Consider the following 27,749-nt stretch of genomic DNA (forward strand, 5'->3'; position numbering starts at 1 on the left):
TATTTATTAATACGTACAGGGAAAAAGTTAGATACCAACTACAACATGAATTTATTACATTCATCCAATGATTATTAGGAAAGCCTCTCAATTATTAACAACATAATAAGGTCCTATGCTGCCAATGGGCACATTGTACGACGAGAATCTGTCACTATATCCTCGGAAAACTTTTGGTGTCGCCAAAGCCCGTTGGTGACCCCGACGGTAGCTGTTTTGCCTCTGTTGATTATTCGTCAGATAGTAACTGACCGCTGGAACAACCTCAATTTCGTAGCCGATCCCTCTACTCCCGGTAGAATAGGAAGCGGCAGGTTGAACGAAAATATCACTTCTGCGGGAAACCAACTGTGGCTTCGAATATCTCGTTGAACCAACTCTCGACACTGTACTGGTCGTGGTCGGAACAAAATAGCTCGGATTTGGGTAGTACACTTCCGGCGTAACAAAAGCCTTATTTACGCGGTACACATTCTGTACCGTCACCGGGTTTGGATTTGGATTGTGCTGCACTTGGTTGGTTTGAATGATTTGTGAGTTGGGAACGGCATTCGAAAGAATTCTCCTTGAGTTGATCGATGCCGTAGAGGACGGTGGAAGCACTCCCGACGGTGGCAGGATCGGCGCAATCGGTTGATAGCTGGGTGTTGGCATTTTCGCATAACCTGCCGCGGTCCACATTTTGAGCAATTTGGCCATGATGAGCTTCACTTCGACGTCCGGAATTGGCAGGGAATGGATCTGGGGGGAAAAGACAAACGTGACTCTGTTAAATATTTTGAAACAAACATCTTTCCATGAATACGACTTGATGAAGCTGCAAATTTAGCAGTTTTTGCACTTCCACCACCACTATTTAAATGAAGACAAAAAGCACCAGTTGATTGAATTGAATACATTAGCGTTCCACATTAAACTCTTTTTCGTTCTAAAGCAAAAGCACAAACTCTGTCATGCTGGAACCGTTTTTCTTGGAGTTTAAAATTTGCTCGAAAACTTTTCGACGACACGCTCACTAGGGAAAATTGTCATCGACAAAAAAAACACTTTTCGTGAAAATTCGCTTAATTGAAGTTATGGGTATAGTTTTTCGCTATTAGTGCAAGTGGTCGGAGCTCAATTTCTAGTTCGTTCTTCTCAAAACCTCAACATCATCGAAGTGAAGGAGAGTACGACACAGCTATTCGATATTGTCAGGACCTCGTTCATTAGACAGTTGGTTCGGAATGTAAAAATTTGGCTCAGTTGCTCCGGTGCCGGTGTCATCAATCATTGATAAACACTTCCGCTGAAAGAATGCACGCTCTATCGGCTATGCTAATGAGCTACTTCGTTATTCGAAAGGAACAGCAGGAGGTAGATTAAAACATAGGAGAATCATTTTTTTGATATAAATTCATGCCTTTAAGAATGCAAACTCAGAACCGAGAGAGGCAATACAGACAAATAGGAATTGTTTAACAGTACCTTAAGTTGAAAATGTAAGCATGAAACATTAACCAAATTTATATTTTTTTATCGTTAAACAAATTGATCAAATTTGTAAGTGATCATAAACTCTAATATTTTTTCAATGAAGTCATCTTAAGCAACCATGCGCACCCATTTCCAACTCCTTATTTTTACTACCCCCTCAGATACACGTCAATTTCAGTATAAACGAGCACCACTCTCTCCCCACGTTGCTGACAGAATGGATTATCTGTATTTTTGCTAACATAAGGAGGTAGAAATGGGCACGCATGGTTGCTCAACATGATTCCATAGTATTTAAACCCGAAATATAAACGTTTATTTATTGTCACTTAAATATAATTCTGTCGTATGGAGCGTGTTCAGGGAGTTCAATACAAAAACTACACTGAAGCTTATATTGACATCAACTTCAAAAATGTCGAGTTGTCCATCCCTATTTTAAGTGCCTTTACAAAACAATGAATTTATATGAAAACTTTGCAACATAATGCTTTGAGTCCAGCTTAAACATCTCCTCAAATCGTTATTCACATAAACTTGTCAGCAATAGTCAGCGAAGACATCCGACAATTGCCCTATCACGTCAAGCACAGCACAACTTCAGGTAGGTACAACATGCAACTTCAAAAACCGCAAGATCACATCATTCCCACGTGGCAGTGCAACGAAAGCATCTCGTCCTTTCACAACACTTTTATACAGCTGAAAATGCAACCATCAGGCAGCGCCGGAAAAAGCAAGCTCGGGTGGGTAAACTTTCGCGTGTCGTCGCAACTTGCAGCGCTTTCTGGTTGGGATGGCTCAGCTGCAAAGTCTACGCGACTCGTCCTTAAGGAACAGAATAAGAAGAAGAAAAGTACGAGCCAAGAGACACATGTTGAAAGGAAGCAATCCAGTGCCATGACAAACAAGCTTCGTAGTTGGAGCACTTTGCTTTCCCTTTTCCACGACCACCCACCCAGCATGTCACTCCGAATCAACCCGGGATGGAACCGACCACCCACCGCAAAAAAAGGACGGATGGTACCGGGTGGAAGTAAATTAGTCGGTAGAATGAACCTACTTCGTCTTCGTACCTTTTCTGCCGTCTTCTTCGTCTGCATCTCTGGCTGGCAAAGTCTCCCGGCTCATAACCTTGTTGCGGGAGCAAACTTTTTGAGCAAGTGTCTTCGTCAGCTTCTTGCTTCTTCAATGAGGAACTGAGGGTATGATGTCCCAGTTTAAGTCAAAAATTAAATGATTGAATTTCCTTTTTATAATAATTCAAGAAAAGCTTAACTTTAAACTTTGAAATCCAACAAATAATACAATTTTAAGATTTCAAGTAAATTTGAAGCGAAGGCTCATTTTTAAAAAGTCTGAAAATACCGTCACCAGGGATGACATTGGGTCATAAAAATTACTGAAATTTGTATAACCCAATATCACCCCCCAGACTCGATGTCACTTCTGATGATGGTAATTAAGACCATGAATATGCAGTAGGGTGACAATAAAAAAATCGACATCAGGGATACCCCTAGATTCGATTTCTTAGCCAAAAAATAAGTTACTGTGAAAATTTTGAGCGAAATCGTTAAGGGTAAAGATCGCTTTTTATCGTTGAAGCTGGTAAAAAAATCTTTTCATACAAAAACGTCTTCTTTAAATCGTTAAGAACTCGTCAGGGTTCACTCGGATCGATTTGGGGTCTTCGACAAAGTTGTTTGTCATAAAACTTTGAATAAGAATCTCAAACTTGACAATAATCAGACACATTTTCGTTATCTTTTGGCGAAAGTGTGATTTTTTTCGCTTTTCCCCATACATTTTTTCGAATTTTCCCATACAAACTTCAACGATAAAATAAGCACAGTTACTTATTTTTACCAAAAAAAACTAACTTAATCCACCTATGTGGTTGATGCCTTCCTCTCTTTTACCAACAATGGGTAATACAGGGTTGCCAGATCTTCAATGTTGTGGACTCGTTAGAAGATTCAATTACCTAACCAACGATGTGTCGGATGATGGATCCGGACATGGTTTACATACATTTAAGTGAGATCCGGCATCAAAAAAGTACATAAATATCACTTAAGTGGTCATAACTCGAGACACGGTTGCCAGTTCTTCAATGTTTTGGACTCGTTGGAAAGGTCTATCGATTACCGGACATCGTTTACATGCATATAAATGAGATCCGGATATATGTGAAAACACATTTTTATACTTAACTTTTGAACAAGTTATCGAAACTTCAAACAATTCAATATCGATGTATGGGACCCTAAACCAAGTCGAATGCAACTGGTTTGGTCAAAATCGGTTAGGCCAGTGCTGAGAAAACCCAGTGAGAATTTTGGTCACATACATACATACACACACACATACACACACAGACATTTGTTCAGTTTTCGATTCTGAGTCGATATGTATACATGAAGGTGGGTCTTTGAGCTTTAAATAAAAAGTTCATTTTTAGAGCAGGATTATAGCCTTACCTCAGTGAGGAAGGCAAAACTCGAGCCATGGGGTATCTCTTACGATTTTACAAAATTTTCAATTTTTTTTTTGTTACTCTTACGATTTTACAAAAATTTTTAAGCATATTTTTATTTGTGTCCCAGACTGTGCGTCTACGCATATTTTTTACATTTTAAATGATGATGTTGCCATTTTATTGCAGAAAATGTGAAATACAAACAAAAAGTTGAAAAAGTGACTTAAAACATGAAAAATTAGAAAGGCAAAATGTTATGATAGAAGGTGGTAAAAAATGCCAAACACTACCAAAAACAAGTATAAACTGAACAAGATAAATGCAAATTAAAATACTAAAAATAAAACAAGAAAAACATGAAACAAGAGAAATAAAGTGTCGAAAAATATAATAAATAATAAATCTGAGCAGTATAGGATTAACCGTATGCTGTTGATAACGATGAAGTTTTCTCAAAATCTATTTTTTGTCAACTTGTCACAATTTCAGAATATATCATGATTGCATGGTCTGATCGGTACTACATTTCAAATTAACAGTATCAACATTTAACGAAGTCTGTTTTTTGGTAGAAAAGTTATAATTGTGAACGAGTTTTAGGAGGTGTGAAGTTTTAAAGGTAAGGTTTTGAAAGCTACATAAAATAGCGTTCTTATTCAAGTCAAATAAAAATTGACATGTGTCTAAATAGCACGATTATAATAAATTTCTTCTAAACTCAAAAGAAAATCAATGCGTCAAAGTTATTTCCTTACACTTAATATGTTTATTTAATATTCTTAACATAAATAGAGTATCGGCGGAAAGTGACAGCTCGTTTAGTGGCGTCGGAAATTTTAACTCAAACTATGTTCGTGAACCATAAATGATACATTCATGATAAATGCAAATTTATATGTTTGAGGTTTGAATATAGTTGTACAACAATCAAATTGGTTTCATTTCAAAATCGCTTATCGCTTATGTCCAAATTGTCATTTTTATAAAAAAAGATTTCTTTGTGATTTAGTTATCGAGCTGTTTTGCATATATTTTTTTTAAAACCAATACATTTTTTACAGATTCCCCTTTCGTTTTTTCGTGGATTTTTAACATTTTTATTTTATGTCGGTGCAAGTATTGTCCAATGTTAACAGTCCTAAAAAGGTTGACCAAAAAACGAATTTTCTTATCAAACTTCCAAAAAATATAAAATAAAAATCAAAATTTACATGTATTTTAAATTATTAAAATTGATATTGTGACCAATCACTCCATACTGCCCCACTTCCAGTGTGCACGTGTGTGTGCAGTGCGCGCTTCTATCAGAATCACGAAGAACTGTTTCAAGTCGAAGTTTATCGTCGGTTTCTTACAAGACGGATCAGAAACGCAAATATTTGTGCAGATGACAATGAACACTTAACTATTTCGGTTGGTTAGCAGACGACGATGATGTCGTACATGGAGAAAATTGAGTGACTTACCTCTTCGTCAAGACGCTGTCGATGTACTACACCAGGAGGCTGGGCTGGGAGGGCTAAGGAGGGTTTGCCAATTTCCAACTTGGGTGGTAACAGATCACGGCCAATCGGCGAACCAAGGAAGGCTGACTTGGTCGGGTCGAACCCGGACTGGGGGTCGGTGGAAAGTGTCCCCAAACTAGACACGTACACTTGCCCCGACACCCGAGAAGGAGGAGATACCAAGCGTGACTGTTCCTGCCCTCCATCGCCTCCGCGAACCCCGTAAGTGGTGGTTCCCTTATTGAATTTTGATTGAAAAACATCTCCCCTTCCAATCTCCGCCAAAGGTTGAACTCCTTGCCCTACGAATCCTCCATTAAAGCCAGAACCGAACACGTTCGCTCGGTTTGCCTGCTGCTGCACGTTGGGAGGAAAATCTAACTTTCCACCCCCCTGGCCACCACCGTCATCTGCTGCCAGTAACGAGGTCATCATCGGGAAGCTCACCATCGACATTACCGAGGCCATCATTTTGCCGAAGTCGGCAGTATTTTTGCTGAGTTGCTCATTCTTTGCATAATATCGCTCACTTTCACCGCACTGGACGTTCATGTACCAATCACAGACAAAGTACCGCTGGTTGAAAAGTGTCCCATTTGGGCACAGAAAGGCAAACCCGTTGCCCGATTCGTCCGTGTTGGCGCACACCTAAACACCTGGCAGCGGGCCTCGACGTCGGCGTAATAACCTGGAAAAGAAAGTGCGAGAAGGCAAATATTAGAGATTGTGTGCAACGTCAGCACTAACGAAGAGATATCTTCACTTTACTTCATTGGGTTTCTCTTTATTATGCTAAAAACTTTACCCATAATATACTGAGAAAAAGACTATGACCATACACGGTGTGGGAGGAAGCAAAATGTTTTAAATCGAGAACACTCATGGGAGATTTTTACGTAGAAAATTTTGTTTCACCTTGCCGAATAAAAATATGTTCGATTCAAAATATTCTATCGGTTACAATTGCGTTTTTCAACAAAAAAAAGTGTTTTTTTTTATATTGAGTGAGATGCCCGGTACAAAAACAAATACAAATTGATCAAAAAATACTATTTTCGAAAATTTATGCTAAGCAAAGGTAAAATAAATGTAGAACATTTTGAAACACGACATATAAAAAGGCGAATCTATGACATTTCCCCGAAACCCATATTACCGAAGGGACATTTCCCCGAATGCCACTTCCCCGAAAAGACACTTCCCTTAATATTCATTTCCCCGAATTCCATTTACCCGAATTTCCCATTTCTCCTAATCGTCCACATCCCCGAATGCCATTTTCCCGAATGGGCCACAATCCCGAATGCCACTTACCCGATTAGTCATATCCCTGAATAGTCATTTCCCTGAATGCCATTTCCCCGAACGAGGTCAAGCGGAAATGCCCGGTGCCCCGGAGCGCGCACGCTCCTGGGCACCGGGCATTTCCGCTTGACCGCGTTCGGGGGAATGGCATTTTATAAGAAAAAAAATGATGACAATTTTTATCACATCAAACAACATATTTAAAGGTTCGTATTGGCCTTGAATGATCAGCTTTCTTTTTGGCTTCATTCAGAACAGACGTAGCATTTTAGGGGGGATTCAATACAATGAATATTGGTACAGATCTTTTTTATACATATATTCTCGAAACAAATACTGTTTTCTTATAGACATGATAATAATAATGCAATAGAAGTTTTGTTATTTTTTATGATTCAAAAAACATACCCTGCGATTTTCGTAGTACAGAACCCCGTACACACTGATCATTTTATTCGCATTGCTGGTTTGGGATTTGGCGAAAGACACAATCAACGAAAACTTTTAAAAAAAATTGAACCAGCCTTATGTACCTATTTGTGCGATTTTTGGGTTCTTTGACAAAAATCGAAAAAAGACAAATTTCCTTGCAAATTTGTCAAAAACAACATCTAATTATATACGGTTGAATACAAATGTTAATTGAACAAAAAAAATCTAGCACAGTCCAGACTTGATTATCCGAAGGCTTCGGAAAAATTTCACTTCGGATAATCAAAACTTCGGATAATCGAATCACGAAAAAAAAATTGTTATGCCTATTTTTTATTGTCGAGCGTATGTCCCCTAAACTACGTTAAAGTGATTTAAAACTTTTAAATCCAAGGCCAATATGGCGGTGTTGAAATTTTGAAAAAAAAAGCATTTTATTATTTAATAGGAAATCAACTATTCAAATTTGACTAAAATGGGGTTGCAGAACTCAAATTTGATGTTTAAAACAAGAAAAAGAAGAAAAAAAAAATTGTTTTTGATTCGATTATTCGAAGTCCCATACAAACCTTCGGATAATCGAAACATCGGATAATCGAGTCTGGACTGTAATTGGGGCCTAAAATTAAGCTTAAATTTGTTGTGGTTTGGTTGAGCGTTTTAGCAGAATGCATTACTATGAATACAAAGAGACGAGTTGTTCCTTTTAATTCCGCTATAATTTGTGATATTATTGTTCACAACGATAAGGCTTATATTTCTAAGTACAATGATCCTTTGAACGACCGCAAAGGATTTAAAATGGATTTTTAATTCAATTTTTAAAAAATCACTTCACGGCCCTTCTTGGCATAAAAGCTTCTACTTGACAACTCGTTCCAAGGGGACCATAGTTGATCCATCGAAAAAAAATTGTCTTGTCAATAACTTTTTATTTGCATAAAAATGAAAAAAAAAGTTATCAGAAATGGTTTTTAATTTTGTTTTTTACCGTTGTTCATAAAAATTGACAAAGAGCTTTACTACCCAATTTACAACATTTAATCAACAGCATACCCAAAAAGCTGTTTGTTCGGTAAAATTGAGAAAGAAAATAACTGTTAGTCATGGAAAAGGCTTTAGCGAAAATGATGATTAGGGGATATGAAAATTTAAATTAAAATAAACGGCAATTGGCGTAAGTGTCACTTCGGGGAAATGGCATTCGGGAAAATGGCCGATTAGGGGAAATGATATTCGGGGATATAGCCGATTAGGGGAAATAATATTCGGGGAAATGGCATTCGGGGATGTAGCTGATTAGGGGAAGTGGTATTCGGGGATGTGGCCATTTAGGGGAAATGATTTTCGGGGAAATGGCATTCGGGGAAATGTCATTCGGGGAAATGAGCTAGACCCAAAAAGGCTTATTAACAAAATATTTGATTTACTTGAGCCACCTTGCGCCTCCTCTCATGGTACTCTCATGGGAAACACATTTTTTCTGAAAAACGCGATTTTCACCGATAGATAATTTTGAATCGAACATGTGATCTCGATTTATAATATTTTGCTTTCTCCATAATGTGCATAGTTTTATTTTTAATCCGTTTTATACTGATCAAAAGACAATCTATTTTGTATGTTATCGAATAAAAAATAATTTTTTTGTTCTTCAGCATTGCCTTGGCGTTTTCGATTGCGAGATTCCTACTCAAAACGAGTAGGACCTTAGCTTCCATCCACCCCGGGATTCGAACTGACGACCTTTGGGTTGTGAGTCCAACTGCCTACCAGCGGACTCCACCAAGACAGGGCCCAGGAGACGACTCCTACGCCTGCACTGAGCTAACGACCTCAGCTCTAGGTTAGACCGGGACCAACATTTACTGCCCCCTCCCACGGAAGGCGTGGTCAGACAAATCTAGTCTTAAAAAATGCTACCAGAACCTTCTGGGATCGAACCCAGGCCGACTGGGTGAGAGGCAACCACGCTTACCCCTACACCACGGGTGTTATCAAGTAAAAGTTAAAAAATAGTAAACGTAACAAAATTCAAACAAAACAGAAAATTAAACTTCATATATTGAAACAATTTACCAAGCGTGTTATGCGAAATCTGCATAATTAAAAATTTGAGGGATGCACATTTGAAAAATTCAAAATGATTTAATCAAATTAAATATGTGTAAATGGAATGGTATGAATTGGTAGTTGTATAAATACTGATAGAGAAGTCTTCAAAGTATCTCGAGAAGAAGTCTTCATTAAAGTTGGAAAAGTTTTAATGGTTAGTTAAGAGAACTATGACAACATGATTAAATAAAGAAACTTATATACTCTCATGGTATGTCATGGTTATTTCAATAAAAACGAGTTCGAACCGGAAAAAGGAATGCTCTGTCGGATTCTTTTAACATAATAGTTCAAATTTATTTCTAAGTTATAATTATTGATACGGAATTCAAAAAAATCTTCAAATTCATAGCCGAGTTTTTTTTTTTCTACAAAATTGTTTTTGGTGATGATTTTGATATCTTAAAAAATCGGTTTCCAATTAATTTGGAGTGGTTTTGTAACTTTTTAAGTACTTAACCTCAACTTTAAAAACATTTCATTAAAAGATAACGTACTCTGTTAAACAATCATTGAATTGTGGATTTTCAAATGAAACATAAAAAGTAGCCTATCAATTAACTTTTCACACTTTCAATCTGAAATTTGTAAGGATTTATCAAAGTCTTCAATTTTAAAAATAACAATTTCTAACGCAACTTTTATAAAAGCACTATTAAAAATTTGTTTGAAAGATACTTGCATGGAAAATGTGTGGCCTTCTCAGTACATGTTTTAAAAATATAAATCTTGAGACAAGTCTTACCGCTTCAATAATATTATTTAAATCATCCAATCGCGTTTTATTTTGGGATTTAAGCTAAGTACACTTCAAGAAACAATCCTTGAAATTTTAACATAAAGTCAACTTATGTCGAACTAATATTTACATTTAGGAATACTACCCTGTAAAAATAATAAAATTATTAGTTTAAAAAAATAACTTCTCAAATTTCCATTGATTATATAAAGTCATAAAATATGATCGATATGAAACTAACAAAAAGATGTTTAAAACGAGCCAAAATTGGGCTATTGAGATCATTCAACTGTGATTCTTTCCCGGAACTAAAATACTAAAAATAACTTAATATTTCTTCAGGAATCTCCCATTAGGTAGCAAATAAGATCTCATCAACAGAACACGTGAGACCAAAACTGAAATCTCAACAAAAGATCGTAACTCATATAAAAGAAATAAAATTCATCCACTGTATGGCCAAAGATAATCTTTTTAATTGATATCCCAGAGCGCCGACAACTCCATTCCTAGCTTTAGTATCCGAGGAATTTTCCCATCATCCCATGCATCGCAGAAATGACCAAACCTCCAAAGTTTTAGATCGCCAAAGATACGCCTCATAAAAACAAATTAAAACCCGCTGAGATCCTGCTGCCGCTGCTACTTTGCTGGCTGTGATTCCATCAAATCTAGCTCATGCCAGTATACTCTTGGAGCGCGAAATTTATGCGCGTCTATAAACGCTTTAACTTATTTTAGTGTCTAGTTCTTGGCTAAAAAATTACCGTAAAATTAAACGTTTGTTTTGTTTGAATTATTTTGCCACTCTCAAGCTCGCTGAGCAGTTCTTTCGAAAATCAGAATTTTTATCAATTTTTATTTTTTTCGTTTACTACGCCAATTGAGTAAAACTTGAAAGTCTGGAACAACATTTGAAATGGTCGTACACGCATTTTGACAGCTGTAACTATTTTGCAAGTTCCGAAATAACAAATAATTATTTAACAAATCCAGAAGTGTTGAGGAGTAGCTGGGGAAGCCACCTATTGTTTAACACCTCGAATTTTGTGAAAAAGTTTCCTAAAGCTTAAGAATTAGCAAACTAGTTCAAATTGTCAAAATGTTTATCCGCCCTTTTCAGATGTTGCTCCAGACTTTCAAGTTTTACTCATTTGGCATAGCAAATAAAAAGAAATAAAATTGATAAAAATTATGATTTTAGAAAAAAACTGCTCAGCGAGCTTGAGAGTGGCTAAATGTTTCAAACAAAACAAACCCGAGCATCCCAAGCCAATGACTTTTTCCATACAGATTTGTAAGGAGAAAGTCACATTTTTAGTTATTTGAATTTAAACGCATCAGACAGTTTTGCAATTAATGCCAACGTTTTGTCGGTTTGTAGGACATTTCTTGCTAAAAATTGGATTAATATAACATTGATGCAAGGAAAACAAAAAAATACAATAAACAAATCCGTTTTGCAAGAGAAATACTCTCACAACTCCTACTCACCATCGTGCCTTCCTTGGCACTTGAAGCTCGTCTCGGGAATCCGTCCCAGAATGGGATAATCGACATCTGGCTCCCCGGGAAGCGTCGAGCGTAGATTGTAACCGTTCTGACCTCCACCACCATCATCACTGCCTCCCCAGCTACACGTCCCCATAGAGAAGAGAAGAAAAACGATTTGAATAGTAACATAACATATTCATCTGACTGCGCTGCATCTCCCGCATAAAGATGAACGAACGTGTGTCACAAAGATGACAAAAAAAACACGCGGCAGGAGGATGTAATTAAATTTCCGGCCATCAACGGCCATGCACACGTACCTTGTGCCGGGACTTGCCCGGTTCCGATCCCCCGGAACGATTGACGATGTCAAAGAAGAAGTTGAAGGTGCTAACGACGCCGCTGGCAAGGACGTCGATTTGAAATTTGTTACAGCATTTTTCTCTAATGCTCCGCTTCCTTTATTGCGATTTCCGGCGCCTCCGTTAGAATACGAAATCGAGTTGGGTCGGTGCTGCTGGAGCCGGGTTGCGGTTGCTGTCGATAATGGGGTTCGACTGGCGTCGTCGTAGGCGGCTTCCATCATAAGTTCCAGATTGGTGCGGAAAACCTCCTCGGGGTTGCGGTGGCCGCTGTCGAACACGATCGACGAGTAAAACTTTGGCGGCAGGAAGATACGGGCCGGTTGTCGCGTGTCGAAGCCACCGTTCCGCAGCATCTCGAGCAGGTCTGGGTTCAGCATCACGGTACTCATCAACCCAAACGGTGACGAAGATGCTCCGGCGCCGGCTGTAAGAATTGCGCCCAGGAGACAATCTGTGGAGGTAACGGAAAAAGGCAACGTTATTCTCGGGATGATTTAAATTTACATGAGTGCTGTTCAATCAACACCGTCGTAAAGATGTAGAATAGCAACGTGTACGTGCTAATGTACCGTTTGAGAAATTGATTTGATTATACACGCGTTGGTGGAGGCGGGTACACGTGTAACATGAAAGACGATGGTTAAGAAACCTGCCAATTCGGTAACGTTTGGTTGGAAGGGTAAACGAGCTGTTGAAATGTTTGAAGAGTTTAACATGACTTGGGTTCCATTTTCGGGGGTTTTCATCGACTCATGTTTCATTTGTTTGGCGATATTTAATGGACTAAGGAGCAAAATTAGGCGAAAGCTCGTTTTCCTAATATAAATATTGTTTTGTGTTACTACCCTTAAAAAAAGAATATTTAAAGAATATAACAGTGACAATGACAAATTATACAAACATAATAAAAAATATAGAATTCCTTTATTCTGGGAATTTTGCAACCTTTCTTTATTTAGTAATTCGAAAAGCCCAATTACTAATTAAGGAAAGGAGGAAAAATTGCAAGAATGAAGTAATTTAATACTTTTTATACTTCACACGTCGTCTCACATTCTGCTACGAGCATACTTTGTTAAAATTAGTTTCTGTTTGATTTTATTTGGCACAAATTTCTTGAAATCGTTTAATCTTCTCGATACTTTTTCCTCATTGAGGTAAGGCTATAATCCAGCTCGGATAGTGAACATTTTATAAAAACGTCCCAGACCTACCATGATGTATAGGGGGAAATATACCCTTTCTAATCAAACACCTATCTTCGTCATATGGAGAGTTTGATGCTCGATTAAAGCTCCAAAAATACTATTTAGGCTGTAAACTTACCACTAACAGCACCGCCTCGAGTAAGCACGCAAATGTATGCCACTTACTGGCCAAAAAGATCAAATTTAATGCACTTTTGATCATAATTTCTTTTTTTTGCGAGACCATAGGGCTTGAAATAATTCGAACTGTCAAAAATCCACCTTAGCATCTACCGGTGGATACTTTTCTACCACAGAATTTTTTGCGATCAATGTGGTAGATGCTTTGGTGGATTTTTGACAGTTCGAATTATTTCAAGAAAATCCACCGCGGTTAACCAAATCAAATTAACAAAAGCCCTCATTTCTCATCATTTTGGTGGCACACACATCCACACGCAAGATCAGAGGTTAACTGCTTAACGAAATGCGCCATCAATATCTTTTCACTTGCGCTAACGATTTCAAAGCGCTTAAGATATAAAATCGCTTCCAACTACCGGCTACATGTTCTTTTGACCGTTACTTAGTCACTCACTTGAAAAATAAATAATCCCGAAACATGTAAATAATTAGCAAGCACCATCAAAAAAACAAACGCGCTAAGTCTTTTGACGTTTCAATTTTGACTATCCATTCTAATCGAAGGCTGAAGAAAACCGAGCGAGAAGCGAAGGCAAATAAAGAACAAGGGGTGGCAACCAACACCACCAGCAGCGCTTGTGGTGTTGCCAGGAAACTTTCTCGTGATTGTTCGTTCAAAATTTCATCAATTTTGGCAGCACGAAGTAGACCCAAACGAGCGTTGGAAGAAAAAAAGAACTAAGCTGGAAATACAAAAAGGGGTGTGGCCCAATCCACACGACTGATTAGAATGCGCTTTTGAAATATTTTTTTTAAATGCTTGTAAAAGGAATAGCATAACTTCTAATAAAAGTGAAAATAAACAGAAATGTTCACAAAAAGTTGCTCTACTCGTTGGTGTACTTGGTTTTATTGAATTTCAAGGAACACTCCAGATTATCCAGCATCATTCAAACAAGACCGCTTATTAGGCTTAAAATGGGTTTATCTCCCTACATATCGACTCAGAATCGAAATCTGAACAAATGTCTATGTGTGTTTATGTATGGATGTGACCAATAAACTCACTCTCAGCAAATCTCAACACTGGATGAATCGATTTAAGCTAGATTGGTCGCATTCGATTCGGTTTAGAGTCCCGTAGATAAAGTTTAATTATTTTATGAAATTTTTGAAAACCCTATTTAACGTCAAACCATATCATATTACATATCATTAGAAAGATAAGACCTTTCATATGACTCATAAACTTTTAGGATTCGGCGAGCTTATCTAAAGTTATGGCTCTTAAGAGATATTGATATTTTATTGCGAAAGGGTAGTTGATTCCATCACTCGAATCAAGGAAATTGAAAAAATTTTCAAGTGAACTGTAAAGAACCCTTTAGTTTTGAAGTCCAAATTCATTTCACGACACATCTTTGGAAAGATTCCAGGTCAATCGACTGTCAAATTATTGTTTAAAATTAATCTCAACTTACTCTCTTACAAAGATAGCAATTTGAAAAATGTGAGGAAGGCATTTACCACGTAGGTTAGTTTTTGTTTGAAATTTTATTCATGCTACACGTTTCCGGAGGTCCAAATTAAGGGGTTGGCTCATTTCAGCTTTCAGCTCTTTCTACCACAATTCTTCTAGAAAAGACTAAGCTTTGATTAGAAAATAGCTTTAAAAAAAAATTAGGTTAAAATTTGTTCTAAATATGAAAGTTAAGCAACAAGTTTACATTTCCGCAACACACACTGGAAACAATTTATAACACTGACCTACAAAAATGCCAAAAATAACTGAGCAGGCCCAACTCGAGGGGAAGCATAAAGTTTGGGGTCCTCAGAATCAAAATGCACGTGATTCTGGGGACCCCAAAGTTCATGCTTCCCCTCGAGTTGAGTCTGTGCAGAAATTTTGTTGGTCGGTGTAACTTGAGAATGGACTTCGTCAATCGTGATTCGATTCCTTAGTAAAAGGAAGTTAGAGTATCATGTGGTATCATCACATGATGGACCTTATGACCACACCTTAGTAATGGTGACCTATGTAATGTTAACATTCACCCTTAGCAATGGTAACATTAGTTGAATAAAAATTGCTACTGAATCCGCCTTGTTAATGCCGTCCCCTGTACTCTTCAAGGGCGTTCCCGTCTACGTCAAATTTTTCTTCAAAATTAATACTGGATAAACGTTCTACGATTTGTGGTTCCAGAGATTTGAAAATTTGAAAATGGATGCTTTCACAGTTTTTGCGATTAAGGTTAAAATGGAAGGGGCGGTCCGATTTGGATCCTATTCTTGCTTGTGTTGATGGTATCAACAGTAACTTCTAATTTGAGCTTGTTCGGAAAAAGAGTGCTGATACGTTTGAGGTTGAATGACCCGTATATGTTGCACTACTTTAATGATACTAAAAATGTAATACAATAAAGACATTGTCCAAAGAATTCTGTTCACATTTGAGAATCAAATGGTATGTTTCACCCTCACGAAGTATAACGTTGGACTAGCTGTTTTCCATGAACCACATATCTAAGCACATCAAAGAAAAAATTTCAAACCTATCCCAACAGTTATCTCGTTCACCCCGGTTTGGATGTCTTCATCGAACAACGACTTGGTCTGTCGATGTGGTGGAATATGGTGTACGGAACGTGTCTGTTAATCTTTAGTGCTGGCAGTAAAACTTTATAATCTGCATATGGTTAAATATCTCCCTCTTTCTCCTCCTCTAGCTCCCCCAAAATCTACAGCCGACACAATAAAGGCTTTAATTTTCCAGCTTTAGCCTTATAGAACACAAGCTCGTATTAGTTAAACGTCCCGGATCTAATCCTCACAAAGTTCTCCATCTACTTTGCTGTTAACAAGATAATCGGGGACTCTTGTTTCAGTCCATGTATTTTCCAAACCTAAATTATATTTCTTTTTTATAAGATCCCATTTGGAAACCTTCTCACAAGTAAGTACAACTTTAGACAATTCATTTGCGTTCCGGTGTGTTTCAGTTAAAACTGAAAACACATTTTGTAAAAAGTTACTTTAATGTAAAGTAATATGCTGATTCATAACCTGACTCAGGTTCAGCATCAGCAACCGTTCGTATATCACGTTACTAACAACCCAAATTTGTAAACTAATCGTTTTTATCGCTCTACCAAACAAAAACGTTAAGCTGACCCTGAGCGGAGCTTTGCTCATATCGTAAATAAGGGGCATTAAAGATCAGAGTGCTCACATCGGCGATGCCCTAAACTGGGTGGATGACCGCTTGTTTGGCGTTTGGCGCCAGTTGAAGAAGCTTTTCGTCATAATATGCATACAGTGACAAGGTAAACAATAGCAATTATAGATAAAGGCTCCACAGTAATTATGGAGTTTGGAAGAATATTGTGATCTGTTGCATTCTGTTCCGATTTTTTGCGTGTTCGTCATCAGCTGTGTCGTTGGGGGGTGTTGGATTTGGTCATACAAAAATTATGAAAATTGAATGACCCAAACGCCCACCCACCCCCACCCACCCAATGTCACCCCTGATGACGGTGCATGCTTTTCTTGTCATTCTCGAATGCCAAAATAGCATACTTTTCATTGCCAAAATACAAGTATGAACAGTGCATTTCAGTGAAGAAAAGTTCAACTTCTCAACACTTGTAACCAGACATGCATTGGCTCTAACTCCTCGTTTAGCAGAAACTTGTTTGGCATTTCGCGTAGTTGATACCCAGCATGTTGTGCCAGCGTAATCAGTCCATGAACCAATGTTTTCTACACAGAAAAAAAATCATGGTAATATTACATCTGGGAAGGGGTACATCTTTTATGTCAGAAAAAAAGGTTTAATTTTACCTCTGGAAATGTGTAATTTTAGCACTTTTCTGATTTAATGTCACTTTTTCAGTCTAAATTGAGGTAAAATTACATCATAAAAGAGGTAATATTCAACCTTCCAAAATTACAGCTTCCAAATTTACATTATTTTGTCTGTTATGTATTATGCCAAAAACAAGAGGTTGTGAGGTACATTATTTTAAACGAAAATGTTATCTAGAACAAGCTGAGTGCCGTAAATAACAGCTCTTAGTCCCGATGCATGCCTGCTTGTAACGAAAATTAATTCTTTTCGATAAAGTTTTTGAGTTTGACACGTTTCTTGACGGCAAATAACATTCAGGTAAGAAATAAACGTTTCAATGGAAATAAAACAACTCAACGAGTGTTTTCCGCAATTCGTCGCCATCGTGCTAACTTGTCGTACGTGCATTTTGGGCCAAATTGAGTTAAGAACGCCACTTTGTGCAGCTCACAAAGCCTCACCTTTTGACCTTCACAGATCCCCAAATTTCGATTTCAATCCTGAGATATTCAACAAAAACCGAAAAAACTCCGTGCATTTTTGTCACTTTACATATGAAAGTAGTTTCAATCTTGTCGTGCTATCTTGTCACTCCATGAAAATTGATGTAAGTGCGACAAAAGGCCAAAGGGATTTCAGGTCAGGATGCGTTTGTCGCACGTACAAGCTCGACAACCGTAAACATTTGTACCCAAGTAACCACAAGCACTAGATCAAAACTCTACATTCACTCTAAATAAACATGTTCGAAGCTATGTCACTTTAAAGAGACTTTGAAAATGCTTCGAAACATTTATAGCATGAAGCATTATTGCTAACTGTATAATTACATTTAGATCATCCTATTAGAGCTTCGAAACATTTAGCACAATAATGCTTCAAAGCATTAATGGTATGATTTAATATCTCTATAGAGTAAGCCTTTAATGTACCATAACACTAAATCAACTTCTAAAAATGCTTTGAAACTTTGACATTTCTTTTAATGTTTCAAACCACCAAATCAACTTTAGTAGCAGCAATAAATGTCGTAAAGAACTCGATCATAAAATGTAAACATTTCGGAAAATTGTTCCGTGCGGCTTTTTGGTATAGGTAAATTTGGATTATTTGGGACTATTTCGAAAGTGATCAGTTATGTTTATCATTCTGCAGGATCTGGGTGTTCATTTGAAGAAATTTAAATTGTTCGCGAGCACCATCCGTACAGGAAGAATCGGTTCAAACTGTGGCGGCTGTGCCGGAACCACCATCGTTGCCGACCAGTGCCGCAAGTGAACACGAAACTCACCCGTCGTAAGCCGGAGCAAGAGTTTGTTTTCCTCCGGGACGGGTAATGTGCTTGCGAGGTAGCTCAGTTAGCGGAGGAACCTCGCCGGCAGCGGAGGACACTTTAAAGACTTGAAGGAAAAGTTAGTGGCCAGCAAAAAGGGCATCTTAATTTTGCAGTTTATATAATCGTGAGTGAGGAAAAATAAACGAAGATTTTTTTGTTAACTATTTAGTGTTTTATATACCCCGAAAAAGATAAAGAAAGCCACACATTGTGCATGATGGTATCAGAAGATCTGATAAACAAGACTACGCAATAACTCCAAATTGAACAAGTTTTGTTGTACGTGAGAAACATATCGATTAAAATCTTTTCCTAAAGCATACTCCTAGACAGGAGAGATGATCGGCGCGTGAAAACATCAGGGAACATTTAACATCAACATCTAGGTTCGATTCTTTAAAGTGAGGCATTGCATCAAAAAATTGTCCAAACAAGCTGAGAAAGCTCCTTCAAGTAAAAGAGAAAGAGAATAAAAAAACAAAGAGAGCGACGTTGAAAAGCTTTTTGGATTCCACGGCCAAAGTGTCGGTAAAGTAGTATTTGTTGTTTTTCTTTAGTGTAGTGTTACTCTATATCAACATTTTCCAGGGTTACTGTATATCACATCTGAACGTCGCCACTTTTAGCTTTTATCCCACTTTAAAAGGGAATATAGAGTTATGTTACCGTAAATGGCTTATTTTATATACCGATATAGAGTTGATGTAATGTTACTTTTTAGTGTCCCGTGGTTACTTGGGTAATTATAACTCGGGACTCCAGCAACCAACTTCAACCAAACTTTGGGACAATGCACAAAATGGTCAGCCAAACAAAACGTGTTTGTTATTGTTTACATTGCGTGCTCTCGTTTTTGTATATTCAAGGTCAAACATTATAACGCGTTTTTCTCGGAACGTCAAAATGGCGGGTGCGACAAGATAGCATGACGACGTCGAATTGCAAAACATGTGGTCAACTCGATTCAAAACATGATGTTTACAGCACTCGCCTTATTTATTCGACTCGATGAATCTCGTTGGATAAATGTATCATGAAAAAATCTTCTTTTTACAACCGCAAAACTAAAAATTTACAAAAAAAAATCAATTAATACTAAAAAAGCGCCGGGTGTAGCAAAACATGCTAACTTTAATTTTATTATCATATTCTATGATACCTTACGGGAGACTCCGTTATGAAACGGATCAATCCCATTCCACATAGTATTTACTTTTCCGTGTGTCCCATACTTACAATCCCAAAATCTGCATGTTCCAAAAAATGTCTACGATATCTTCCATGATGTCCCGCTAAACACACAATCAATGTTTAATGCTGCTAACGAAAGCGTTGGCCATTTTTGGACACTTTTTTTTCCATGCTCCGAGTGTCCCCCGATTTGCACTCGTGAATCTATGTTTATGTTTATTCGTTTTTCATGTACAAAAGGCAAGCCATAAAAACCATTTCGGATGTTGATGCCGGCTCGTAAAACGAAAGAAGGCAACAATTTTTACATTCATCCCTCCAGAGCGGAGCCCCTTTCCACCGAATGTGTGCTGCTAGCCAGGCGCAGTTTTCCGACCTTTAATGGTGGAGCGCCTTTTTTCCCAGGAAGAAATTGAGACAACTCGTTTTCGGTTTAATCAATCTGCTGCGCGTATTGTTTTACGAAGTGATCGTAAATTTGTTTTATAACCGTTTTTTGATACAACACAGATTATCGATTATCACCGGGCGGGCCGGGATGCCGGAGCTGAGTTGTCACCATTTTTGCTCCCTGTCGAGGCACACACTATCGGGTAACAGGTGAACGATGGAAGGTTCCAGCAACTGGACAGGATATCGCACGAGAGTCTAAAACGCCACCTGTCAGTATAGACGAGACGGACGAGACTCACAGCTCGGCACTGTCTATTTCTGGAAGATCGTTGACCTTGTGTAATAAAATGGGTAGAATCATATATGCAAATTTGCACGCGCGTTTGTGAACAACTCAACAGAGATAACTCAACATTGTTTAGGAAATGTTCACACATTCACAACATTCCGAACAATATGATCACGAGTAATTTTTCAAAATGGAAATGTGAGCTCGCATCTAACAATGAGCTGCTGAAAATCTGTTGGCGTAACATATGGACACTATTAAAATTAAAATGTAAATTCATCGTTCGATTTGGATGTCGTAAAACTTGCGTAAAACGCTCGATGGGAGGGTCACCAATCCACGGCAGGAGGCGTCCACTGTTATCGTTTCTAATTTATCAATTTTGGCTGAAATCCACAGGCAGTTTAATCACCATTCGGAGAACTGCTGCCGAAGTGTATCGATTTTGATTTGAAAGATTGTGCCAACACCCATTAAAGACACTCCGTTTCGCAAAAATGTCCCAAAACAGCCCATTCCAGCTTGCGATCGAGCTTCGTTTTCCCTCAACCCAAGATGAAGATAAAGTAAATCTTTCCCAGTTCCTGAGGGGAACACCCTTGAAGAGTATCGGGGCCGGCATTTACAAAGCAGATTCAGTGCCAGTTTCATTCTCAACTTAATGTTAACATGTTAAGGTTAATGTTAACATTCCATAGGTCGCCTCCCTAAGGTGTCGTGATAAGGTCCAGTTTGTGACGATACACTACCTTCCCTTTACTAAGCAATCGATTCCAGAAGGGAAAAGATCACCAGTTGTGTTGGTCCGAGCCGGGATTTGAACTCCGATCTACCGCTTACGAGGCGGAAGCGTTACCACTGGGCTACGTGGCTCGGTTAGATGAAGATGTTCCACCAAATTCCTGATGAGTTTACAACTTCAAAAAGAATCTGCTTAAGCTGCGGCTCTGTCGGTCGAAATGACCCATTACCAGTCATGGATGATTTAGAAAAATAAAAAATCTCAATTTATCCCGCGCCAACTCCGGTGACACTTATGCTCCATAAAAATACCTCGAAATGATTTTCTTCAAAGCTTTTCACGCCGACCGTTTTGGGGGCCGCTCGCGGCAGGACGAGATGGCCAATGACTGACCATATGAGTAGAATCCCGCCAAAAATCTAAAAAGTAAAAAAACGCCGCCGCCGTCCCGTCAGTCGAGTGTCTGTGCCGCGAGGGGTGCGATGTATATTCAATTATCATTTAGATAAGCTCAGCACGGCAGCTTGTGGCGAGCGCTGTAAAATAAGGCTTTGCATAAATTAGCAAACGGCGGGCGCGACCAGACCAGAGAGGAACTCCGGCGCGGCCACACACTGATGGCCAGATATGGCGCTGAGGCGGATCTGTCGCTTGCTCGCTCGAAACGATGTAACGACGACAAGTTCCGCGTATCGGGCTGCAGTAGCACGAGAATTGTTGGGGGAATTTATTTTTGGCGAAACTCTTCGGTCAACCCGTGACGGATTTGGAAAGAAAAAAAACCCAATCATTGAAGATTGAAGACCAATCCTTAAAAAAATTTGAATAATCGAACAAAAATGGGTAAATAAATTACAGAAATCCACAAAAACACATCCACACAAAAACACAAAAACACATAGGGGTTCGTTTAAATGCCAAGTAACAAAAAAAACTCGAAGTTCTCAATTTCTTTCACGCCTGTTTATCATTATCAAACCAAAAAATGTATAGTAGGGCAATTGTGACCCTGGTTCTTCATAAAAATTTCAATCCCATTTTTAAGTAAGCTTCTTTGGACGTAAAACTATGATTTTCAATACTAAGACTCTATCCAGCACAAATGTCAGCTTTTCCATTATAAACAGATCAACACTGCTCCTTGAAGTGAAAAATAGTGTCGCACGGTGTTATCAAACGAGATAAGCTCAACGAAACACAAAAAACAACATTAATGGCACAATAACTGTGAACTTTTAACAACATATTTAATTTGTTTTTGTCAGTAGCCAGTGATTTGCAAAATTTAAGTTTTTTTTTGCGTGACAAAAGCAAAATGTTATAAACAGAGGACACCCATCGAAGATATTCACGTAGAAACTTATGTTTCGTCTTCCTGATTGGGAATATGTTTGACTCAAAATACACTATCAATGAAAATTGATACTTTTCACAATGCAAATGAGTAATACTTGGAACCACTTTAATTAGAACTTTGAAAAGTAAGGCTTGAATTCCGAAAATTGTAAATACTTTCATTGCAGGGATAAACAGTTGGTGTCAATCTAACGGGGTTCAGTTTTTTTATGCCTACTGATATTTTGATAGTCTTTGAAGGGAGGGGTGCTAAAATTTCAAATATAATTAGCAATGCATTAGGCCGATGCAATGTTTTGTCCCTCGGATCCACTATGGGCCATCCCCATACAAACAGGCGGCCAAATTATGTTTTTGCTTTTTAAATGTTTTTTTTCATACAAATTTGGGTAATTGTATGGTATTGAAATGGTATACGTCGATTTTTATGACTTTTCATGTTTTTCAATAGTTGATTGTTTATAATAAATAGTCTTTTCTCGTAAATTTGCAAGTACAACAGAATTGCGTATACAGTATGTAAAAAAAGTATTTACACCCCTTGAGCACTATGCACATTTTGTGATGAAACATGTAAAGAATTTAAAGTTTGACAGGAACCTAGTACTACGTTTTGTTCAGAAACTCATGCCAAACATTTTGCTACAAACAGCTCATGAAAAGATGATTTCTATAAAAGTTATATAACAAATACTATTACGAAAATAAAAGGTGCAAAAAAGTTTGTACACCTTTCGAAAAATTAACATAAATAATGTTATTTGTTGACAAATCACCATAAATCCAGTCTCCCAACTCCAAATAGGCATCCTTGACTGATTAAAAATGATTTGGATTGAATATAAAGTTTACTAACTACTTAGTATAAAAGTTTATATAACTCTGAAACTCTATATAAAACTTATCTAAACTTAATTTTGCAAACTTTTAATTCAACTAAATGTCAATATATTACCATAGAATTGCTAAATAAACATTTTGGAGTGGGTATAACACCGTTTTGGGGTATTTGTATCGATAAAATAGATTTTCGTTGGAATTTCGTACCAACCCGGAATTACGTCGTCGGAAAATCCGCCGGCATTCGAACCGGTCCATAATTCTTAAGTCAACCTATGAGGCATCGAAAGGGCATAAAATTTCCGATCTTTGATACCCATACATCTAGGTTTTCTATAAAACTCACGTTTTTAAATACCTGGGCAAAAAGTAAGTTTGATCCACGAGAACAAAAATTACGAAATTCCATACATTTTTGGCAGATTGCTCAAACAAAACCATAACAACGTTTTTACCTAGATATTTAAAATCGTGGGTTTTATAGAAAACCTAGATGTATGGGTATCAAAAGATCGGAAATTTTATGCCCTTTCCGATGCCACATAGGTTGACTTAAGAATTGTGGACCGGTTCGGATGCCGGCGGATTTTCCGACGACGTAATTCCGGGTTGGTACGAAATTCCAACGAAAAATCTATTCTATCGATACAAATACCCCAAAACGGTGTTATACCCACTCCAAAATGTTTATTAAGCAATTATATGGTAATATATTGACATTTAGTTGAATTAAAAGTTTGCAAAATTAAGTTTAGATAAGTTTTATATAGAATTTCAGAGTTATATAAACTTTTATACTAAGTTGTTAGTAAACTTTATATTCAATCCAAATTATTTTATAAATCAGTCAAGGATGCCTATTTGAAGTTGGGAGACTGGATTTATGGTGATTTGTCAACAAATAACATTATTTATGTTAATTTTTCGAAAGGTGTACAAACTTTTTTGCACCTTTTAGTTTCGTAATAGTATTTGTTATATAACTTTTATAGAAATCATCTTTTCATGAGCTTTTGTAGCAAAATGTCTGGCATGAGTTTCTGAACAAAACGTAGTACTAGGTTTCTGTCAACATTAAATTGTTTAGATGTTTCATCACAATATGTGCATAGTGCCCAAGGGGTGTAAATACTTTTTTTACATACTGTATATTGTGGGTCTCGTGGCGCATGGGTAGCGGCTTCGGCTGCCGATCCCGATGATGCTATGAGACGCGGGTTCGATTCCCGCCTTATCCACTGAGCTTCTATCGGATGGTGAAGTAAAACGTCGGTCCCGTTTTCTCCTGTCTCGTCAGAGGCGCTGGAGCAGAAATCCCACGTTAGAGGAAGGCCATGCCCCGGGGGGCGTAGTGCCAATAGTTTCGTTTTATATTGTATTGCAAGTTTATATTATTAAATTATGGATAAGCTAATACATCCCCACATTAAGGACATAACCCCTCCCCTCTCTTTCTTTCACCCCCCCCCCCCCCTCCAACAAAATTTTGTTAAGCGTAATAAATACATTTTAAGTCAAATATGTATTATTTACTGCTGTGTGTTTCTGTTTGTGAGTCCATGCCATATAACTTGAGAGCCCCGCCCCCCCCCTCCCCCACCCTTACGGGCATAAATTGCGAAAATTTTATTTGTTAAATCAAATAACAGAAAAATTATTTATTTATTTTTCAAAATATTAATTATGAAGTAAAACTATAAAATACAAAACTAACCCTACCGTTCTTGTTCATGAAAATTCATTTGATTATAGAGTTTCTGACGGCTTCAGGATTTGTTAAAGGTACTTTTTATGACGTTTTGTACTTACCAACATAGAACTTCAATGTTGATCAGTTTCATGGATTGATCGCAGAAATTCATCATGTTAAGTCAATATTTTGCTGAATACTTTTTTCGGTGTCAAACTGAGATTCTCCATTCTCCAGTTTCGCTTGAGAAACTTTGGTACGAATACCTTATTTTGACTAAGGTACTCAATTTCAAATGTAGGCAACAGAAAATTCCAATAAAGTCATTTCGAACTTCTTGAAACCCGGTATTGATTTTTGAAGCGACGATGAACACGAAGTAGGTAGCAAAGCAAGTGAAATAAACGGGCACATATGTAGATTGTAGCAAATTTTGATAAAACGTAAATGTTAAAAATGGCATATCTCCAAAAACGCAAAAAATCGCAGGCTGGAAATTTCAGCAATGTTAGATTATGATCCAATCTTTCAAGAGATCTTAGTTTCATGTTTAGCATCGGTTAGCAAAAAAAGTACTCGATTAAAAAACACAAAAAATAAGTTTTGTCAAAAAAATGCTCCAGTTATTCGATGAAAACTTTAGTTTATGGTTTGGAAACAACATGTTATCTATTAATAGTTTCAAAGCTTATCTCATTACCTTTCCAACGATGCATAATTGTCCTAATAAAATATTTAAAATGGCTAAGCTATGTTAAAATTAAACAATCAGCCTTTTTTACGAAAAACGCTAGTTTTTTTACTCCATTTTTTGACTTTCAGCTTGCGTATCTCCGTAATGAACAAACTTAGAGCTTTGAAAATTTGGATTTTTCTTAGTTAGAATGTTTACTTTCGAGAAAAAATACCAAAATATATTTGGAGAAGGTCACTTTTTTGAAGCTTGGCCACCTAATGTACCATAGTGGGATCTAGCCGAAGTCGAGGACCAAAATTTTAGCAAAAAAATAATTGCAATTCTATTTTTACAATGCATTTTTTACCAGTTTTTCGAATGTTAACCCCTTGTGCTTTTAAAGTATTTTGAATATAGACAATGTTTTTTGAAGTTTATGTCCCTCGACTCTAACCAAAGTCAAGGGGAGGGGGGAGCAAACAAAATAAATGTATAAAATTAAAATACAGGCCAGGGTTCCACTTTTTGAACGAAAGAAGGTTTTTTAAAATGCACTTTACACCTGTCCAGTTGATTTGCAATCATTAGTTAGAGTAGGAATCTCGCAATCGAGAACGCCAAGGCAATGCTGTAGAGCGAAGTATTGACGAAATTATCGAATTTTCTGAAAAATTCAAATATTTTTAAACAATCTCTAACATTATAAAAAACGCGGGCAAATGCACTTTGAAATGTTTTCAGCTGTTTGCGCGTCCATTTTCATTGAAATTAAGTTCTTTAAAAAAATTGCCTCCTGATTTTCCGGCCCGATTTTGAACCAACTTTAAAAAATATTTACAACGGCCTAACTCGTAACGAATGCATGCAAACCACTTATGTTCATACACCATTTTTTATTTGTTGAACTTTGTTACACTCTAAAAACTCTGCAAAGTTACAAAATACCATTTTTGACAGTCGATTTTAATACTTTAATAAATACGTGTTTTCGGAATTTCGAGTACGTCATCTAGTTCAATTTTACACAAAAATACCTTTGACATCAAATGTCGATCTTGTCACGGTTTCAAGCTACAAATCACTGAAAAACGTGTCTAAAATGAAAGGGGTCGTACCGCCCCACCGTCACGAGATATCGAAAAATGGACCTCAGATTTGTGATCAGGGACAAAAGTTAAACCTCAAAACAAAGTTTCACGAAAATAGTAGAGGGGTCGAGACAACTTCTGTGGAATTGGCGGAGAATGACCCAAATATGTGTTAAAATAAAAAACTGAGGAAATTTTAATAATATTCATTTTAACATTTTCAAAACATTTAGAGTTTTTTTTTTTCGAAAACACAAACAAATTTATGTGAGGATGTACTAGACTTTACAAACACCAAAATTCAATTTAAAATGTCCCATATACTTCGAAAAAAGTATGCATGTCTCTTAAATGCAACTCATAATCCATAACATAAACAGTTATATTAATCCGTATCACATGTTAGTAACACTTGAAACGACAACTTACATCTGGCTAAGCTTATATATCCTCGTGGCATTGTTCGTTTCCTGGCAGTTACTTCCATGGCTTCAACACTTGTAAGATAGCGCGGATTTTCCTTTTTCCCGGCAAATATGCACCGTGTTCACACTTCTTCACCGTTTCTTTGCGTTTCCTTTGCAAAAACAACTCGACAAAGAATGGAGTTGGGGAATACTGCAGCTGCAGGAAAAGCTCGAGGGAGCCCACGCAAGCCGAAATCGCGTACCCGCAAATCTTTATACAATAAAGCACTTAAAAATCCATAAATCTAATTTTGGTATCTCCTCTGCGCTATCTTCCGCTTTAGTTCAGCTTTCGGCACGAACAATCTTTTTCGTGTAAAATGTGCTTTCCTTCCTCTGTTGCCATGAAAAGGGGTGAAAATGGCACATTTTATTTTATTCTGCACAGCTTTTCCGACCGGGGCTTGATTTCACTATTCAAACAAATTGACTCTTCGTTCTACACAAGATTTTAAAAGCCTTTTCAAGCACACGCCTAGATCCGCGTTCCTAAAATGGTCAAATCCGTTCCGGGCGGCCGATTTTTATTCTCGAACTGATCGTTTCAATTGATGCTGACCGGTCGAAAGGCAGACTCCGACTGGGTG

The 27,749-nt window shown here is 37.5% G+C and overlaps 1 protein-coding gene across 1 annotated transcript; it reads right to left on the reverse strand.

Moving 5' to 3' along the window:
- On the reverse strand, positions 1-27,731 carry LOC6030876. Its single transcript, XM_038266078.1, is given in 6 exon segments — positions 1-741; positions 5,425-6,110; positions 6,113-6,151; positions 11,549-11,688; positions 11,869-12,364; positions 27,125-27,731. Coding segments are annotated over 6 exon segments (2,073 nt in total). The 5' UTR covers positions 27,183-27,731; the 3' UTR covers positions 1-87.
- Between the last annotated feature and the right edge of the window lie 18 nt (positions 27,732-27,749).

The sequence above is a fragment of the Culex quinquefasciatus genome, chromosome 3 (assembly GCF_015732765.1).
Source record: "Culex quinquefasciatus strain JHB chromosome 3, VPISU_Cqui_1.0_pri_paternal, whole genome shotgun sequence".
Lineage (NCBI taxonomy): Eukaryota > Metazoa > Arthropoda > Insecta > Diptera > Culicidae > Culex > Culex quinquefasciatus.